Here is a 20,932-nt window from a genome sequence, read left to right as displayed (position 1 = left end):
CCTCCTGCCAAGAGGAACAGGCCCTGAGTCGCCCTAACAGGGACAGGCACCAGCAACAGGGCTGTGCAGAAAAAAGCACGTCACACTGAGTTCTTCACAGACCACTAGAACTGAAGTCAAAAAGCAGGAGGAAGACCATCTGAACTGCTGTAACATGACACAAACAAGGCAACATGGCTAAAACCACAACTGGATGTAAAAAGATATATCAACAGTCTTTACTTATGAAAGTGACATAAACCTTAGAATAATTTACACATGGGCAAAGTCAGGACAGCTTCTCACATGTTTCACAAATCAACGATGAACAGCAAGGCCATAGGCCAGGGCGTCCAGTAGGACAGCCAGCGACCCAACCAAGATGACCAAGGCCTGGGCATTGCTCCACAGACGCCTGGCTGACTGCCCCAGCCCAGTTTATTCCCGTTTCTTCATCATTAAAACTCAAACTGGCCAAAATAACAATGAAAAGATAACTACATCAAGCACCACCAGCTTCCTCACCGCAAATGTCGCATCTCTTCCAGAAAGGACAATAGTACCTTCAGCCTGCGGGGGACTGGGGAGCTGGGCGCAGCCTCAGGGAGCCCAACCTAACCTGCTGCAAAGGGAACCGCCCACCAGATGGCTGTGCCCTGACACCTCTTCTACTTCCTGTACCATGAATGCAACAAGAAACCAGCTCAGAGAGGAGACAGTGGCTCCAGGCCAACCAGACTAGCTCCATGCCAGCTCCAGGACTTGAGCGCTAGAGTCCCCACAGGCCACACCCTCCAGTCCTCAGAACACACCCCGTGGACAGCACATGGAGTTCGCCCATCACCTGCAGCCTCACGTCCCACCATGGCTCCGGGGCTGCTGGGCCCTCCCCAGGACAGTTCCACAGGCACACTGCAGAGCCCCCAGCCACCTTAGCTGATCGAGCAGACAGGAATCGCTCCACAGTCAGAGCCACTGCCTGTCACCCTGCACACCTGTGCCTATCAGTCCCTCCCTCTCACCTCTGCAGCTCACACGCTCAGCTGGTAAATGTGACCTTGCTGCAAAGCTGGAGGAAAACCAGCATGTCACCTTCAGAACACATTCATCTGTCTCCAGGCAAAGCCAGTGGAAGTGACAGCTGGGAAGGTGTGTCCGCAGCCACAAGAGGGGCACCAAGGCGCAGAGGAGCTGGGTGGCTCTCAAGTGACTGATCCCAACAAGTTCCGTTAAGTGTCTTCATGCATCTGGATTCCCGGTGGCTGCCCTGCTTCAACACACACACACTTCGAAGTGGTTATAACTAAGCAGGAAGTCGGATACCTCGACAGGCACAGCCATCTTAAGCAATTCATGTAATAATGTATTGCATAACCCATGAAATAAACAGCCCTGAGCCCACACGGCTGCGAATAACAGCGAATTTTAAGAACAGGAAGAGACAGCTCTTCCTTACACTAAGCTTTCAATTAACATAGAGAGAAGGAATAACAGAAGCAGAAAATTGCCAGTTGGTAAACACCACAGCACAACCATTCCAGACAGGAGTCCTGAGGCTGCGAGAACTGATGGATGACAGTACAGTGAGGAACAGGACACTCGAGGCTCTCAAAAGTGGCTTCCTGCAAGACACTCATACATTACAAAGGACAAACGACAATTTACGGGGGGAAAGTTACGTCATGAGACTACCCAACCCACACCGCCCTGAGCAGCACACAACATCACTTCTGGTGCGTTTGGCCAAACTGCATGACCTCAATCTCAATATGTGAAAATGCTACTGACAAAGAGGCTTCTGCAAAGGGGCCGGCCAGGAGAACTCTCCTGCGATGTCAGGAGGCCTGCGCCACAGTCCCAGGATGGAGGCAATGGAGACGTGACAGCTAAATGAAACATGGGGTTCAGGATGGGGACCTAGCCTTAGTGGGACAGCTGATACGCTGCACACGAGGTCTGCAGACGAGGAGACAGTCTCAGGCCAAAATGAGCTTCCGGGGAAGATGGCCGCACTATGGTTAGCTAAGACTTGATTTCAAAGGTGGAAGTTCTGTGAAAGTCACGGTAGGGTGACCAAAGCCTTGGGACCTTTCTCAGGCATACTACCAGCGAGCTAAACAGGAAACAGAGGATTCAGGACTAAAATCCACACTACAACATGTGATGCAGGGATCCCAAGGGATCCCAGGCGGCAGCTTCACCCACTGTGCCCCAACGCACACCTGGCCCAGAGGCTTCTCCTACAAATTTTTGAAAGCAGAAGAGAGAGTTTTCTGGAAACACAAGTTCAAGGCATCTGTGCAAATGCACACCCTGTGCTATCCCATGTGGCTCTGCCAAAGTGGACGGCACAGCCTGAAACAGGAGAAATGACTGCTTGGGCAGAGCCACTCAGCCAAGCAATGCCAAGAACGAACGGGGCAGCCCCTCTGCTTCTCAGCTGCCCTCTTTCTGGAACAGCCGTGGCCAAGCAGGAGACACAGCCCGAGTGGGAAGGGGGCTCAGCACCGCCCGGCCCCAGGTGAGACTTCAGACAGCAGCAGTGGACGCTTGCCTTGAAGTCAAAGAGCAGTTGGTACACAACTGAATCTCTCCATCTCCAACCTTGCTGTACCTGCGTGATCAAATTAAGGGTGACAGAAACCCCTACACTAAGAGACCTATGAAATGAAAAAGAGGGGGAGGATCAGCACCATGGTGAAGTCCACACAACATCCACCTGCACCACTAGCATCTCATATGGACACCAATCTGTGTCCTGGCAGCTCCTCTTCCCATCCAGCTGCCCGCTTCTGGCCTGGGAAAGCAGCAGAGGATGGCTCAAGTCTTTGGGTCCCTGCCCTTGTGGGAGATCCGGAAGAAGCTCCTGGCTTCAAACCAGGTCAGCTGCAGCTATTGTGGCTATGGGGAAGGGGGGGGAGAACCAGTGAAGGAAGACCTCTCCGACTCTCCTTCTCTGTGTTCAGCTCTTTCATATAAATATAAAATAAATTAGAAAGGGGCTCAGCAGCGTGGCCTAGCGGCTAAAGTCTTCACCTTGAACGCACCGAGATCCCATATGGGTGCCAGTTCTAGTCCCGGCAGCTCCACTTCCCATCCAGCTCCCTGCTTGTGGCCTGGGAAAGCGGCCGAGGACGGCCCAAAGCCTTGGGACCCTGCACCCGTGTGGGATACCCGGAAGAGGTTCCTGGATCCTGGCTTCTGATCAGCATAGTACCGGTTGTTGCACTCACTTGGGGAGTGAATCATCGGACGAAAGATCTTCCTCTCTGTCTCTCCTCCTCTCTGTATATCTGACTTTCCAATAAATAAATCAATCTTAAAAAAAAAAAGAGAGAGAGAGAGAGCCCTTCCTGCCAAGACGAGCTGGCCCCCGTCAGTAGCACCTGCCCTGGTGGCTGGGCAGGAAAGGTCCACGAGCAGGGAAAACACCTGGGCTACCACTCAGCCTGGTCAGGCCAAGCCGCTCACACAATCTGCTTCCCGACCACCTCTTGTGATCCGGCTTTAAGTCGAATCCTGCTTTTCCATTGATTTCTGCACCACCACACTGGCTACCTACTCCATGAGTCCTGACCTGGAGCTGAGCTTTCTGAGCCCTCACCTCCCGGCAGCATTCGCACAGGATTATGAAAACCCTGCAACAGTGTCAGACACCTACTTCAACTTGACGCTGATAAAAATTTTGCCGCCAACTAGGATTTTCAAGCACACAAGCCTTTTCCCACACGCAGCCCAGCCCATTTCTAAACTTAGCTTCTGGACATTCTTCTCTGGTTAGGCTGCAGTATAACATTTCACCAGCACGGCTTGCTGGAGGAGTCTGGTTACACACCACAGTCTGTGTGGCACCAGATACAACACACACTCAGCACCTTGAGGTGAATGTGATGAGAAAGCTGGGGGAGTCTACAGGGACCCCAAGGCCTACCACACAGAGGTAGGCTTGACTTTAAGCAAACTGTAAACCACAGTAAAGATATGGGGTAACCTTGGGCCTGGTGCGGTGGCGCAGTGGTTAAGGTCCTCGCCTTGCACGCCCGGGATCCCATATGGGCGCCGGTTCTAGTCCCGGCAGCCCCACATCCCTTCCAGCTCCCTGCCTGTGGCCCGGGAAAGCAGCCGAGGACGGCCCAAAGCCTTGGGACCCTGCACCCGCGTGGGAGACCCAGAGGAAGAAATTCCCGGATCCTGGCTTCGGATCAGCATAGCATCAGCTGTTGCGCTCACTTGGGGAGTGACTCATCGGACAGAAGATCTTCCTCTCTGTCTGTCTCTCCTCCTCTCTGTATATCTGACTTTGCAATAAAAATAAACAAATCTTTAAAAAAAAAAAAGACATTTGGCCTTGTTACATGCTAATACACTGCTTTCACTCAGGGGAAATATTCTCAACAAACTCGTGGGTCTGGGTTCTGTAAGCACTCTCCACGCAGCAGGAGAGGGCCGAGGGTCAGTCTCCATCACTTCTTTCCGGGAAAGCCCGGCTCCTGCACCTCCACGACCTGAGTGCTGCAGGAACTACTTACCGCAAAAGCACTGCCAGAGACCTGTCCCTACCCGGCAACCCCAGGCTGACGCCAGAACTGCCTCCTCTCACAGTAGGGCCACAACCTTTGACAAGCAGCAACAGACTTGAGAAACAGAGCAGCAGAAACGTCCAACCATAAGAAACCACAAAGACAGACCTACTAAGGTCGGTTTTACTGTCAATCACCGAAAATGAAGGGCTGAGAACTGAGAAGCAACACATAAGCCTCAGGTCCCAAAGAGCCTTGAACAGCTGGGCCTGTGGGAGTGCAGGTGCATATGCCACGGAAGGCTGCGTCCTGATCCGGCTCCATCAGAGCGGGCTGCCTCGGCAAACTCGGAAAACACGGAGCGATGTCCAACTGTACAATCGTTACTGAGGCTGCAGCTTTAGACACACACAGACCTCCACCTCAAGACAACAAGAATTATCATTCTGCTTTTAACCTACTGGAGTTAGTTGATGGGGGCAGAGCAACAGAATGCAAAAATTCTTGTGTAGTGAGCACACTGTAAAGTTAAAGTAATATATGGAAAACAATACTATCTACAAAAAAGATATTACTACTCCTTGCAAATTAAACCTAACAACGACAGGAAAACTCAGAACAATCAAGTCAAGCCTATTTCTGGTGGCCAAAGGAGAAAGGAAAAAGGAGCAAGCTGCTCACTTCTGCACTTGCCATGCGAGCAGGCACAGCAGCCGGGGGCTGACTCCAGAAGAGGCAGAGACAGCGCTCAGCCCTGCGGGGATGTGGTGCCAGCCCTGGCCTTGAACTGCTTCCAAAGCCGGGCTGGCAGAACTGCCAAAATCCCAACAGTGCAATCGTGTGAAATCAGGTGTCATTTAAATGCTTGTGCCTTACAGAGATTTTTATGATAGTGCTACTTGCAACCAATTAAAGCTAACGCAATATGTGGCACATTTTAAAAAACAAACAAAATCAGATGACAATGAACTAAACTACCGGTCTTTGACTACTAACATACAGGAGAAATTCCAACAGGGACTTTCATTTTCTTGGAAAATTTATACACAGAGCACCTTTGCGTACTAACTACCTGTTATGGCTTTTGTAATTTCATTGTAATCTCTTGCTTGAAAAAACCTCCGTGACCATAAGAACTCAGGAACACCTGCTGCTTGTGTTAACACCACAGCCAAGTTCAGGCAGGCATCTGTATTTATCTGTGTTTCAGTAGTCCCACTGTAAAACGGAAACAGTGAAGAGCAGCAGATGTTGGAGTGTCCTACGCAGGATGCTCCGGAAGGCTGGCGCGGTCACTTCCCTCTCCGAACCACCGGGCCCTGTGAACGAGGGCTCACCTGGATAACCTTGTAGAAGTAGGCGTACTGCCGTGCTGTGTTTTTATACTGGCTGAAGACGTCATGGATTGCTTGTGTTGACTGCAGGTAGCGAACCTCATCTTCGTCGAAGTAGAGCGGTGTGTCGTACTCGCTGGGGAGGGTCTGGATATAGGGCTGCCAGAAAGAGTTGGGGTTGGCTCGCTCACACAGCAGGTGAAAGGCCAGGGCAATATTTCCCATGGCTTGAAGAATTCGGTCTTGAGAATACAGGGGCCCTGAATTAACCCAGAAATGAACAGTGTAAGTCCCACAAACTTCATTCAAGCACTCATTCAAAATACATAGTAAAATTTAGAAAATTTAGAACCTTTTAAGTCTTGTGCATTTTTGTCATCAGCTAAAAAAACAGACCTGATACATATTTCACAAGTTAGGAAAACAATCAAATAAGGTCCTGAAGCCCCACAAAATGGAATTTACAACCACGAGTTTGTGGCAACTGTGCTTTGCCTGGAACAAGCAGACAGGAGTTCTCCTCACCCAGAATAGAGCTTTTGGCAGATTCAACAGTCATTAGTAATTTCCGTGGAACCCATAAAAATAATTCTTCTGCCTAGAGGATAAGAAATAAGAAAACAGAATTGTCAAAACACATTACCAACTTCAACTTAACTTTATCTGTGGTCAGAAACTCAGCCACATGTGAAATACAAATCCAGAGTGAACAACAGTGACTCACTGTGCGTGTTTCCCAACAGAAGGGTCCACGCGAGCCCTCGTCGAGCAGCAGCATAGTGCCAAATGCTGTTGCAGACTGACAAGGCAAATAACCCAAGGAAGGCCTTGGCAGCTTTACGTTGAAGCAAATGCAGTACTTGGAGCAAAAATGGTGATGACTTCTTCCCTATACTTCTAAAAGTTCCCAAAACAAATTCAAGCACCATTTCTGCATTCAACTAAAACCCAAAGCTATCAGTGTGACTGCCCCAAGCACTCTCGAAGCCGCAGCAACATTCCTCCTCCTGGGCTCTAAGGCCCAGCCCCCCCACCAAAGCACAAGTTCCTGAAACTTTCCCCCAAAGGAAGATCTCATTTTTGGCAACAGGGGACCCCTCATCCTGGTGTGTATCTGCACTGCTGGACACGTGTCCACAGCTCTGCACCCTGGGAGGACACAGCAGCAGGGTGCCTGCCAAGGAGGAAAGTGGCCCTCACCAGCCAGACCACATCAAACCTTATGGCCTCTACAGCTCTAAGAAATGCAGGTTGATTACACCAAAAATAAACACATCGATACCAAGAGCACGCAGAACAGGCCACGGCAAGACACGCTGAGCTCACACACTGATGACGCCTCTGGTCAGATGCAAGAGGAGGACATGCAACAGTATGACCTCATCATGGCCTGCAGCCGAAACTGTCCGCACGTCTTGTCCCTTATATGGACCATAAGCACAATGAAGGAACTGCTCCTGTGCCTGGCTAGCTGGTTAGCTGGCTTTCCTGCTCAGAAGCCTGGCATACTAAACAAGGAGCCATCCACAGAGCAGACGCCTGACAGACCAGGTCAGTGTCCGTGGGAAAGGCCAAAGGAAATCCGGGGGAGGTGAGGACAAATGTCTAAGTGCCCCCTTCCATCCCAGCCCTAAGCAGTGACAGGGCACAAGAGGTGGCTGCCTGAAACACTGCCTGCTGAATCCCAGGAGCACACAGAACCCCCCCGAAAGACGAGAGGGTGCAGACAGCAGGGCACGGAGGGCTCAAGTGAGCCACCAGTTCCCACCAAGGGAAGGGCCACGCCAGCTCATCTCCCAAGCTCAGCAGACAGATGAAGTTCAGGCGAGGCCAGGAGTGGGGCCCGCGGCTGCCTTTGTCTGAAGCACAGCAGCAAAGCAAACCACTCCTCGTTTGGCAGACGCCAGTCTCTCTTCTTCCTCACTGCCTCTGGGGAACCGTTTCAGTGGCTGATTCATTCAGCCACTCTGCTGTCCACGGCAGATGCTGACTGGCACCCTCAGCCCTGCCCACCCTCTGCTACACCTGCCAGCACCTGTGCACTCTCCCTCCAAGCCCCAAGGCCACTGGCTTTTCTTCAGCTACTCTCAAAACCCGCTAAGCTTCCCTCTACAGACTCCTAACAGAGGTTCTGCATGCGAACAGTCCTGTCCAAGGCAGTGGCCAGCAGCAGGGCGCTCAGGCGGACAAGCCAGCAGGGAGCATGAGGGACACAGCCAGGCCGAGACCCCTCCAGGCCCAGGGGGAAGACCTGAGTTTCCAACACGCTCCCCGCTTGCCCACGCGATGTCCTCAGGTGGACACCGCAGGCACTCACCTTGATATCTCTCGTTGCTCTCAAACCAAAGCCCTCTTCTTTGAAGTAAACTGTCTCAAAGCCCTCCACAGATGCTCCATTTTCAGAGGCCCATTTCATTAACTCAGGGAAGTAATCTTCTCTCTTTCCATCAAAAGTAACGGACAGACCTGTAACAGCCCACGTTTCAGAAAACAAAGGCGGTTTTTAGGACATAGATCATGGACAATCCCTCAGAAGACCACAGAGAACACACCAAATTCCTGATGGGGCAGACAAGTATTTGACAATGCCACAAAAATGGAACATAAGATCCTGACTGGGATGCAATGGCAAATCAGGAAGAGGCTTCCTCACTGCCACCATCAGGGAAGAAGTCACAGTGCACAGCTTCGGCCCTCCGGAAGGCCAACAGGTCGCTCCCACTCACACTTGCTTCCACAAACCCACCTGAGGGTGACAGCCAGCATCTCCCGTCTGTGCACACCTGTGCAGGTGCTCAGGAGCCACAGCACCCCGCACAGTAAGTGCAGTCAGGTTCACACAGACACAGCAAGGCACCATGTGGCAGTGTTTGTCACTCAGGCAATATGACACACACTGTGATGTCAGTAACAGCTTAGCAAACATCTACTCCAAACAGAAATCCAGAGCACACAGAATGCTCCAGGTGACATATCTGGTGACAAAGGATTAGCTTGGTGCACAGGGGAGTCTGAGGCAAGCTCAAGGAACACGCTCACAGGTGCGTGTGCCGTGCAGAGCACCACCACTGACAGTAACCCGGGACAACCCTCCCTGACTCCCTCGACGACAAGAAAGGAGAACACTTCCTCGTTTTCAGGGCACACCACTTCTTACATTTCCCCCTCTGCCGTCCCTGTGGCTCTGCACAACAACATTCACAACCAACGAGCCAACGACCAAATGCACCCCAAAACACAGGTTCAGACTCTGCAGCCCCATATCTCAGGGAACCGTGTAGGCCAGAGCCCAGCAGTAACACGTGGCAGCGACACCACCCAGCCAGCAGACACATGCTCATCACGCATGATTATGGAGCTCAGAAGGAAATACAGTATGAAGCATATTCAAATACTCATAAGGGCCGTGTCCCTTCAGTTTCCAGAGGTACACGTTTGCCCTCTCTGAGGCAGGTAGAGGCATCCCTGGAGTAAGGCGATCCCGGCAACGCCCAGTCTGATGACTTTCCCACCTGGAAGCTACTGCCACAGCCACCTTGCAGAGAGCACACACGACACTGATCCCTCACTACACTCAGAACCCTTCTGACTTATGACAAGTTTCCACATGACATCCTGAAAACAAGATTCTCACTCTGGTGACATTTACCTTTTTGCTTTTTCCGTATTTTCTCCACCAGTGCCCGGATCTGCACGTACTCTTCCCATTCCTTCCCAGGGCTAGGAGCAGGACTGCTGCACTCTGGAATCGAGAGTCAGGGCTTACTCCCGCTGCTCCTGCGGCCCAGCCGCACAGCGCATGCAGGGTGCTGCAGCTGCCGTGAGCCCTCGCTCCCCGACAAGCCGGTGGCAGGCAGGGGACAGGTCAGTACACCTCCCAACACACAAACCCCCAGGAGCCCTAAACGTGCCTCTTATGACCATGTTCTGCACCCAAGCGAGAATGCTTAGCTGGCATCTAACTGAACCTTGCTGCTCAGAACACAATTATAAACAGGGGAATTAAAAAAGCTAAGTTAAAATACAAAATATTTCCCCAAAACTCTTATGAGCTAGTTTAAAAAAAAGAAAACATTACAGGTCCAACTCCTTTCTGGTTACTCTCGGTAACAATGGCTCTCCAAGGGGACCAGCGAAGTTGGACACAAGGACAATTAGTCAACAAACACCTTCCGCCCCTGGCATGAGTGCTCTGGGGCGAATAACAAAAAGAAGGTACCAGCACTACTGCCAAAGAGGCAATTCTGAAGGCTGCACCCAGGAGACCCTGCAGCTGGCCGCCCGGCCATGATCAACACTCACAGCCACGTCAGATGGCCCCTCCCAGGCGCCAGGCAAGTCTCCAGGCCCCTCCCCCTCAAGACGTGAAGTAATCAGGTGTTGACTGACAACTACCAAGCTAACCAGATGGACTCTGCTCTTCCCCCAACAAGCACCCAGTGTTGAAGACATGAGCCAGGGCCAGTGCTGCGGCACAGTAGGTTACACCAGCACCAACCTCTGCCCCGTCAGAGTGCCCCTTGTGAGACTCACTCTGCAGCAACTCGCTGGTCAGGTTCAAGATCTCCTTGGGTGACGCAGCTGCTGTTGCACCAGGACCTGATTTCTGAGTTTTCACTCGACTCTTCTTTCCCATTTTCTGACTGCAAAGAAGAGGATGGGGAGAAAGGCAGAAAAACCACATTACTAAGGGCCAAAAACCAGCAAGAAAACAAAGTCCACAGTGTCCTGGTCTTCACGGATCTCAGAGCCTCACGTTTCCTTCCAGAAGAAGCAATGTCAGGGTAGCATCTGGAGGCAAACAGGGGAAGTCTGCTCTGTAGTCTCTGCAACAAAAGTGCATTCCTCTTCACAAGGTTACTCATCACAAAGAGCGCACCGGTCATAGTTACTGAGCATCTGCTCCGCGACACGTATACATTATACACACACCAACCACTCTGCTTTAAGGGTGGCAGGTTGAGCCACCACTTGTAATGCTGGCACCCCATACTAGATTGCCAGTTGAAGTCCTGGCTGCTCCACTCCCACTTCTGTTTCCTGCTATTGAGTCTGAGTAGACCACAAATGATGGCTCAAGTGTTCAGGTCCCAGTCATTCACAGGGGTACCCAGAGGCCTGGCCCTGTCACCCACAGGGGTACCCAGAGGCCTGGCCCTGTCACCCACAGGGGTACCCAGAGGCCTGGCCCGGTCACCCACAGAGGTACCCAGAGGCCTGGCCCTGTCACCCACAGGGGTACCCAGAGGCCTGGCCCTGTCACTCAGGGGTACCCAGAGGCCTGGCCCTGTCACTCAGGGGTACCCAGAGGCCTGGCCTGGTCACCCACAGGGGTACCCAGAGGCCTGGCCCTGTCACCCACAGAGGTACCCAGAGGCCTGGCCCTGTCACCCACAGAGGTACCCAGAGGCCTGGCCCTGTCACCCACAGGGGTACCCAGAGGCCTGGCCCTGTCACCCACAGAGGTACCCAGAGGCCTGGCCCAGCCCTGGCTATAGCAGCCATTTGGGGAATTAACCAGTGGAAAGAAGATCTCTGCTTCTTCCTCTTATGTTGCTTTACCTTTTAATAAATAAATCTTTAAATATATAATCACTTCTTAAAAAAAAAAAGTACCTTTCCAGTAATAGTAACTATAAATCCTAAGAGACAGATTAGACTGTCTAGACAAATGTTTACGACATTTATAGCTCAAAGATGTGTTAGGGAGGGCCCAGTGCAGTAGTCTAGTGGCTGAAGTCCTTGTCTTGTGCTGAGATCTCATATGGGCCCTAGTGGAACCAGGCCTCTGGGACCAGGCCATGTCCCAGAGGCGCTTCTTCCCATCCAGTTCCCTGCTTGTGGCCTGGGAAAGCAGCTGATGATGCTCTAAAGCCTAGGAACCCTGTATCCAAATGAGACACCTGGAAGAAGTTCCTGGCTTCAGATTGGCTCAGCTCTGGCCATTGCAGCCACCTGGAAGTGACTCAGCAGATGAAAGATCTTTCTGTCTCTCCTCCTCTCTGTATATCTAACTTTCCAGTAATCAGGGGGAAAAAACTAGTGAATCCTAAAAAAAAAAAAAAAAAAAGTGCTAGGGAATTTGTCTAATTTTCTTCCAAAACCCAAGACCCCTTGTCCCAACCCCCGACGCAGGCATCCTGCACATGAGATCTGAATAGGCTCTCTCCCAAGCAGGGTACACCAGTGGCCTCTAGGTCAAGATCTCCACGAGATAAAGGCTGTGGGTGTGAAGGAAGTTCCCAAGGCAGTGCCGTGACAAGGGAGCCCCTGAGTGCAGCTGCTGCCTGGCAGTCTGCATTTGCTGTCTGAAATGGCAGCCAGGACGGGGGCAGAGGGACGGCTACAAAGCTCCTGGAGCAACCAACTAGCCACCCAGGGATGCCTCCCGGAAGCCCCTGCCAGCAGGTCACACTTCATCCAGGGGCAAACCTAAAAGCACCATCTTGGCCCATCTGTACTACAAAAAGGACCACTACTCTGGCAACAGAACTAAGATGCAACTTCTGCCCCACCCTTCCACAGTCCCTCAAAAGGTCCACAGGAACACAGAACGAAAAAGTTTATATCATTGCAAAAATGTTTAAAATCCATTGCAAGGGATCCTCAAAAGTTCACTGAAAATGTATGTTATCAAAAAAAAAAAAAACAAACACACATGGATCTCATTTTTTACACAAAAATGAGACTATCTTAATTCTATTTTCCCATAAATTTTCTGATGTTCCCTCATAGATCACTAATCCTCCTGCGACTGAATCCATGCAAACATGAGCACCTGCTACAACACAGAAAGTGGCACTCTTTCCTAAGAAGTGGTCATCTGCTCTACAGTATCTAAAGTTTAAACAGTAATATGTACTTACATCTCTAATAAATCTAATAGTGTCAGTCACTGAAATAAAACTGCACCAAACATACAGAACTCTGCAGCAATTAAATGAATTATTTTGCAACCAAAAGCACGGACACACACACACACACACACACACACACACACACAGAGCTGATGATCCTGCACTTAGACTGTCTTCTTACAGCAGAGGGCCCCCCCCGCAGCCCACTCACAGCAGAAAGGGCCCCCCGCAGCCCACTCACAGCAGAAAGGGCCCCCCGCAGCCCACTCACAGCAGAAAGGGCCCCCCGCAGCCCACTCACAGCAGAACCGGGCCCCCCACAGCCCACTCACAGCAGAACTGGGCCCCCACAGCCCACTCACAGCAAGCCAGAAAGGGCAGAGTCTGCACCAGCTCCACTCTTCCCTGCACTTCAGGCCTTCTCACATCTACTGAGGCCATCCCTCAGGAGGACACTGCACTTAACCCGAAAATAACTAAAGCCAACAAAAGTCTGATGATAAGAATTTTAATTACACTTCCAAATATAGCAGATTGGCTGGCCTGGCAGCAAGAACTGCAGAGGCACATTGTCACACACTGTCGCACACTGGAGGGACCTGCCACTGTGTAGGCCGCAAAGGCTCAGGAGCTCCAAGACGCAGCTCTAAGGTACACTCCCTTCTCTCCACAGGCCGGGGCCATGGCACGGCCGCTCAAGGCACGCCAAGGCCTGCATCCACTATCCGAGTGCAAACTGAGGCCCGGATGCTGTTTCTGACCCAGCTTCCTGCTAAGGGACCTGGGAGAACAGATGACCCAACTGCTTGGGTCCTGCCATCCACACAGGTGCACAGCCACCCCTTCAACACTCCACAACGTACTAGGAACCATTGTTTTGAAGTCAACATGAGTTAGCTTTGCCTGTTACTGAACTTCATTTCAACAGAACTGTAGGGCTACATACGCGGCTTCTGCTCTTAGACACACGACTTGCCTGGCTACACCTGTTGCGCCTCACATCCTTCAACCAATACCAGGAGAATGCTGCTACCCCTTTCTTCTCCTAGGAAATTTTTTCACAGATTTTGAGGTCCTGCAAAATTCCCCAACTGCCTCTGGGAAATTCTAAGCTTTCCCATGCAGTCCCCACTGCCACACAGCTCAGTCAGGGTTATGTTCAAGGTTATTAGCAGACGCTAAGGCTGGTTTATCTTGGCATTCAGTCTTCTGGAATTCTCTTTAGCCTGTTTTCCTCCCACAGGGAGAGAGACCCTAAAGGAGAGAATACAGCTAGCCTAAGATTAGGCATATTCTTCAACTTAAGAAAGGGGCAGTGGTGGCAGACTAAGCCTCCGCCTGTCACAAGCATCCCATACGGGCACCAGCTTTGTGTCCCAGCTGCTCCACTTCCCATCCAGCTCCCTGTTTATAGTGTGTGAAAGCAGTGAAGAATGGACCAGGTTCTTGGGCCCCTGCACCCAAGTGGGAGACCCAGAAGCTGCTCCTGGCTTTGGACTGGCCCAGCTCTGGCCATAGCAGACAGTTAGCAAATGAGCCAGCGAATGGAAAAGCTGTCCCTCCCCGCTCTCTGTAACTCTACCTATCAAACAAAACAAAACAAATCTTAAAAAAAAAAAAAAGTTAAGTAAGGGCTGTCTGCCCTTGTCCATGGTCTCCCAGTCCACCCAATCACCTGCCCCACCGGGGCCTGCCCCTGCACGTTCAACAAGCCCTTCCTTCTGGTGTTGTCCACAACTAGTAACTGTGGAATGCTGTCCCCCAGCCAAAGCCCTTTACCTTCCTGCCTGTTTTTTTTTCTTTTTTAGATTTATTTTATTGTTATTGCAAAGTCAGATATACAGAGAGGAAGATCTTCCGTCCAATGATTCATTCCCCAAGCTGCCACAACGGCTGGTGCTGTGCTGATCCGAAGTCAGGAGCCAGGAATTTCTTCCTCTGGGTCTCCCATGCGGGTGCAGGATCCCAAGGCTTCGGGCTGTCCTCTGCTGCTTTCCCAGGCCTCAAGCATGCAGCTGGATGGGAAGCAGGGCTGCTGGGATTAGAACTGGCACCCATATTGAATCCCGGTGCATGCAAGACAAGGATTTTAGCCAATAGGCCACCAAGCCGGGCCCTTTACCTTCCTGCCTTTACCCCCACAAACCACCAGTCTGCCTGTAAGTCTGCCAGTCCTCATGGCATTCCCTCACCCGTACAATCTCTGCTCCACTACTTTGGCCTGGATGCCCCTACCCTTTCATCCTTGGGCTTGCAGAGCGCTGCAGTTCACCCGCTGTCTCATGGAGGACAGAAAGCACAACTCCCATTTCTGGAGCACCGCACGGCCAGGCGCACTGCCACAGACACTGCAGAGGGGCACGCCGCGCTGTGCCAACAAAGCTTTGTGCATCATAGCAGTTAGCTAGCTTTGATCTTTCTCTCGCCAATGATTACAAAAGTAATCAAAAGGTGACAACCAGTCAATATTTAACTACTTGTACTGAAAGGTTACAAAAAAACCTAAGTAAAAATATAAATTTACAGAGAGTTGAGGGTCAGGGGTTAGGATTAAGCTTATGCAATATGACACAACAGTCTCCTCTGGGAATTCAGTTGGTAGGCAGAAAAAATCTTAGACTATTGAACAAGAGAAATCCTGAGAAGTACATTGACAATTCCAAGTGTTTTTTGTCTCAGAGGAAGTAACAAAGCAGGGATTAGCTCCGGCTCCAGCTTGCTGCTCATGCAGACACGGGCAGGCAGCACCTACAGTTCTTCACCACACAGGAGACTCAGACTTGGGCCCAGCCCAGCTCCCACAGCTTCAGCATTTGGAGAGCAAGCCAGTGGATGGGAACTCTGTCTGTCTCCAGCAAATGAAGCCACTCATTCTCTCTCCGTCTTGCTCTCAAATAACAAACTTTAAAAATGGAAGAATTTGGAACCAATGCAGTAGCCTAGTGACTAAATCCTCACCTTGCAACCACAGGGATCCCATACTGGCACCAGTTCGTGTGCTGGCTGCTCCATTTGCCTGAAGCCTGGGAAAGCAGTAGAGGATAGCCAAGAGTCTGGGAACTCTGCACCCATGTGGGAGACCCGGAAGAGGCTCCTGGCTCCTGGCTTCGGATTGGACTGGCTCGGCTCTGGACACTGCGGCCACTTGGGGAACGAACCAGTGGATTAAAGGATCTTTGTCTCTCCTCCCCTCTGTGAATCTGCCCTTTCAATAAAAAAAATAAATAAATCTTACAAAAATGAAAAAACCTAAACTGAAAGGATATACACACACACATACATATACATTCACATATATTGCATTTTTTCCTGGAGTTCCCCTGAAAATACTGCTTTCAACTAAGTACAACTAGAATAAGCGTTTCTGACGACACTATCTGGCAACCTACATCGCAGCCTCTGTTTCTCACCGTCTGCACAGCTGTATGCCTGCGAGGCAGGACGGCCACGTGCCCTTCTCGCCTCTCGGGCTCCCAGCTGTCCCAGGCCTGCCCGAGCCAGCAAGCACGCCCTCCCAGGCCTTCAGGATCAGGTCACCACGCTCAGACACAAATGGCAGAATGGTGGGTTAGGAGAGCCAGAACACTCGCCAGGTGAGACGCACCCGCTCTGCAATGCCTGCTCTTCCACAGGCAGACACAGGCAGCAGGCTCCTCACTGCGGCCTGCCACACTCACACCACCACTGCCACGCTGCCTTCCATCCCGACATCCTCAACTCCAAAGTACCAAGAGGTAAAACCAGCAGGCAAGGGGGGACAGGCGGATTTTTTCTCGATTTAGTAGCCACTTAAGTATCAGCATAAATAAACTCTAAGGTGCATATTAAGTACATACAGTAAGTACATTTTCAACTTTGACACAAAATAATTTTGAAGCATATATTTTAGTCAAATATATTTGGTTAAATATATGCTATCGAACTTCAAATTAAAAAAATAAATAAACAGAACCAAAGCAATGGTTGCTTTCCACAAAGATTTTTACTGCTTTTCCAGTAATATAAATAATTACCTTAAAGATGCTTAAACCATTTCTGATTGACTTCTCAATACGTAACAGTTTTTGGCTTTAAGCCATAAACATATTTAACACAAGGCTCTCATTTAGAGGAAATTTACCCCAAAGAAAAAGCTTTTGTAAAGCAAAGAATCATGAAGAATAACTTCCTATTACATCTTTCCAAAATAAAAAAGCATCAAACGTGAAAGAACAGATGGGACTTGACAAGAAACTGCCTCCCAGCAGCCCACACCCAGCACCAGGACCTGAAAGTCCACTGGGCACAGCACCTCCTGGTGCTCCAAGTCCACCCTGTGCGGCACTTCCAGGCCTCAGAGTGCGTGCTCTGCACCCACTGCCCCGTGCAGGCAAGCAGCAAACGGGCGGCAGTGCGGCAGCCCCGAGGACGGAGGCCCCAGCTAAGCGGCAGAGGCAGATCCAGGGCCTGCTGGTCACCAGGGCTACCCGTTCACCTGCACGGCTGAGTCTCCACTTTGTGAGCCAGGCCAGGGTCAAAGGGTCCGAAGGGTCAGCTGACAGTTTGCCAGCCTCCCAAAGGCTTCTGTTCTCCAGGGACAGCCATTCACGGCACCCCATCACTGCAGTACACCAGTCTCCAAGGGCAGCTTGTAAATGGCCAAGACCTCCCCTTGGCCAAGCCTCCCTGGCACACAGCCTGGGCTAACCCTCCTAGCACTGCCCCAGCTTTCCTCAAGCTCAAGCGGCTGCTCTTGCTTCCACTGGCTCCAGGTTTGTTTCTTTTTCTTTTTTAATACAAACTTCATTACATAAGACAAAAACTGTAAAGCAGTACAGTTCCTATATAACCCATATAACCCTCATAAACATTTTATATTGTCCAATTTGTATAATTTATGAGGCACACCCAGCTCTCCCCTTGTTAATCCCCCCACCCCGTGTACGGCTCAAGCGTCTAATACGGCCATTTTGAGTTCAGCTGGAGGTCTGCTACAGGCTCATCTTGGTGGTCTGATGGATCTGAGCTGTCAGGGTTTGCAGACTGAGACTGAGGTTCACTGTGGCTAGAGAACACCTAGCCTCAGGGTCTCCGACTGTCAGAGAGAAGGCAGCTGAAGGCACACAGGACCTTCTAGCTCATCCAACAAACCACGTTCACAGGCTGGAGAATTTCTATCCAGCACCATCCTCATCTTCACTCTGGAGAAGCTGTTGGTTTCTTGCCCAGGATTCAGCAACAAAGGTGATCCAATCAGGCTGCATGTGCACCTAGCACAAGATCACACACCCACAACTCTGGTCCCTAAGGCAGCAGCTGGTGGCACATCTGAAGCCCACAGAGATGCCAAAGCCAAAACCGTAAGTGACCCCCCCCTTACTCCCACGGGGCTGCACCTGGCCCAGGGAGACCCTGCAGCCTCAATGTTTAAACCCTCAGCCCAGCACACACCCCAGCCCTGACAGGCCCATGCAGGCAAGTGCAGCAACTGAGATAAGGAGGTCCTAGGACCAGTTTTCTGGCTCACTTACTTAGCCCATCCCCTGCCTCCCTGCCCCTTGCTCTCCAGCATTGCCAGAGGATGCAGTGGTCTGGCTTGGGGAAGCCGGGGGCACTGGCCCTCTAGGCCCGCCCCCAGTCCCAGCTCTCCTTGTGTGCCAGCAGGTGCAGGGGTCCAGGCTTCTTTCTTTTATGACTAATCTGAGAAATGACACAGCCTTTAAGATAAGATGGTAAACCACCGAAGCCCTTCATTACATAAACTAGTCTTCAACAAGATAGATGTGCTGCTCCATTAAGTGAATCAGCTGTTGAAACTGCTGTACCACTGGGGCGGCTCCCAACACCATCACCCTTGGCCGTTCACTAAGGATCAGGAACCACAGTGAGACGAGAGCTCTACTACGCCCCCATTGCAGACAGGAGCGGGAGCGGGGGCCTGGATAGGTTCACCATTTATGCAAGATGCCACACATCAGCACCATGCTGGCGACAATCTTACCGATATTCAATAATGTCATGGGCTAAACTCAAAATCAACCCCACTTGGAAGTCCCTAAAACTCTCAGGGTCACAGTAACAGCCATCCCTTACAAGCAGATGTAAAGGATTTCTTCCCCTGGCCCTTTAAAATGCAAGAAGAGATTTTTGCTAGCCTCAAGTTAAATCTGAACAGGAACAAAACTTCCACCGGAGCCTCTGCCCAGCCAGCACGTCTACACCACCCTCTTTCAAACTCGTGGAGCCAAAAAACTGTAAGAAGTTAGGAGACAATCATGCTCAACAATGCTGAGTCATCCTCATCAACAAATGAAAACCTTGTTAGTATGGGTAAATACTCCACAGTGAAAAAGCAATTTCAGGGAGTAATTTTCCACAATTTTTACTTTCTTAACAGTAACCCTGGCTTGGACTGTTAGCAGGAAACTACTGACACTGGAGCACCATTCCCAATGTTCCCGGCCCGAGGCTTTCACGCCACTGATTCCTAAGGAGTTTAAACTGTGCTGTGCTCTAATGGAGTCTGTTCCTTAAAAATCAGGAAACAAAAAACAAAATTGTTGCCCATTTACTAAAAGTTCTATGCATGTACAATTTTTATTGTCAATTAAAAAAATTTAGAGTTCTGATCTCTACATGCTCTGTGCAAGTTTTAGTCTTTCCTTTAAAAAAAATGGTGGGGGCTGGAGGAAGGATTTACCTAATCAAAGATTATCCCCCCAGTGGTTCACTACCCAAATGAAGGCAGGGCCACAGCACCAGGGACATGGGGACATCTCGAGCTGCTTTCCCAGGCTCTTTAGCAGGAAGCGAGATGAAGTGGAGCCCTGGGATGCCAGCATCTCCCATGGTGGCTCAACTCACTACAGTTTTTATTCTTTTTAAGAAACTTTAAGCTGAAAACAGAACCAACCCAGCAATTTCAACCACCAGCTGATCGGGACGATGGACTGTGCTGGGCCCTGTGCTTGCTAGTACATACAAGAATGTGGCCTGGGAACACCTCAGACAAAGTTTCTTTGGGGATCTCCCCAATCAGACTGCCGGACTCAGAGCCCTAACCATGAAAGGACAGAAGACGGAACAAGTCAATCAACCACCTCAGCTATATGTTGGCAGAAAAATACCGGGCAAATGGAGACGCTATAATGGAAAATGTCAATCAGTGGATTCTTCAACGACCTCATTGTGTTTGGAGAGGTGAGACTGGCGGGGATTCATAACTGGTGAACTATCGAATCCACTTGAGCAAGTATCTCAGAGCATGCTCCACATATGGGACTTGGGGTAGGTGGGAAACTGGGTGGGGCTTCTCCCTTAATATCCCCATTTACCTCAGATACATGAAGGAAACAATATGGAAATTTCCTGTAAAAAAAAAAAAAAAAAGAAAAGGGTAGGAAAAAAAAAGTTGAAAATGCCTCGTTCTGCTCCGTCCCTCCACTCCCCTCACAGCAGAGGCTGGAACTGTACTTGGGCTCAACACTTCTACCAGCACTACTCAGGTCCCCGTCAAAGCCTGAATTTAAGTTAGACTTGCCTCTCTTTGGCGGTCATTAGTTTTCCACTGGACTTACCTTAACTGGTTCACTTCTACTTAGGAAGTGCTAGCAGTAGGCCTGGTGCAGTTGCCTAGTGGGTAAAGTCCTAGCCTTGCACACGATGGGATCCTATATTGGCAGCCAGTTTGTGTCTCAGCTGCTCCACTTCCCATCCAGCTCCCGCCTGTGCCCTGTGAAGCAGTCGAGGTCAGCCCAAAGCCGACCGGTGTGGGAGACCCGGAAGAAGCTCCTGGCTCCTGGCTCGAGGTAGCTCTGGCCGTTGAGGCCACTTGGGAAGTGAAGCAGTTAATGAAAGATCTTCCTCTCTGTCTCTCCTCCTCTCTGTGTATCTGCCTTTCCAATAAAAATAAATAAATCTTTTTTTAAAAAGTGTGAGGAGTGATTCAAATATCAGCCCAGATATTCCCGTTAGCCCTGTTCTCCACCAATCCGCTGCGGCTTCGTGGCGCCATACCTGCCTGCCCTACCCACCAATCCGCTGGAGCCCCTCCCCCTGGTCCCTGCCTACCAATCCCCAGTGGCCCGCCCATGGCCCTCACCACCCCAAGTTCCCAAATCCTGGCCATAAAAGCAGGATCCCACATGTGCTCCCCTCTTCCTTATGCACACATGCACTTTCTCTCCTCTCCCTCTTCTTTTGCAGCCCCCTCCGGTCACTATGGCAGGAAACTCATTCTCTGCCTCCATTCCTTTCCCCCTGC

General features: G+C 50.7%; 1 protein-coding gene across 5 annotated transcripts in view; it reads right to left on the bottom strand.

Moving 5' to 3' along the window:
- The window catches only part of SETD3 (SET domain containing 3, actin histidine methyltransferase), a 55,175-nt gene that overhangs the window by 31,052 nt on the left and 3,191 nt on the right, over window positions 1–20,932 (bottom strand). For 3 of the 5 annotated variants that reach the window (XM_040975070.1, XM_040975069.1, XM_040975072.1), the window contains exons 2-7: window positions 10,367–10,476; window positions 9,483–9,575; window positions 8,151–8,299; window positions 6,359–6,431; window positions 6,186–6,215; window positions 5,837–6,093 (exon numbers count right to left, since the gene is read on the bottom strand). In XM_040975070.1, the coding sequence (XP_040831004.1) occupies window positions 5,837–6,093; window positions 6,186–6,215; window positions 6,359–6,431; window positions 8,151–8,299; window positions 9,483–9,575; window positions 10,367–10,469 (705 nt within the window). In that variant the 5' untranslated portion in view covers window positions 10,470–10,476. The remainder of the gene's footprint in view (window positions 1–5,836; window positions 6,094–6,185; window positions 6,216–6,358; window positions 6,432–8,150; window positions 8,300–9,482; window positions 9,576–10,366; window positions 10,477–20,932) is intronic. The other 2 variants (XM_040975071.1, XM_040975073.1) reach the window with 1 other exon arrangement.

Source organism: Ochotona curzoniae, unplaced genomic scaffold (assembly GCF_017591425.1).
Source record: "Ochotona curzoniae isolate NIBS_2020 unplaced genomic scaffold, NIBS_Ocur_1.0 contig_2688, whole genome shotgun sequence".
Taxonomy (NCBI): domain Eukaryota; kingdom Metazoa; phylum Chordata; class Mammalia; order Lagomorpha; family Ochotonidae; genus Ochotona; species Ochotona curzoniae.
Note: the sequence above shows the minus strand (reverse complement) of the source record. Positions and strands in the feature narration are given on the sequence as shown.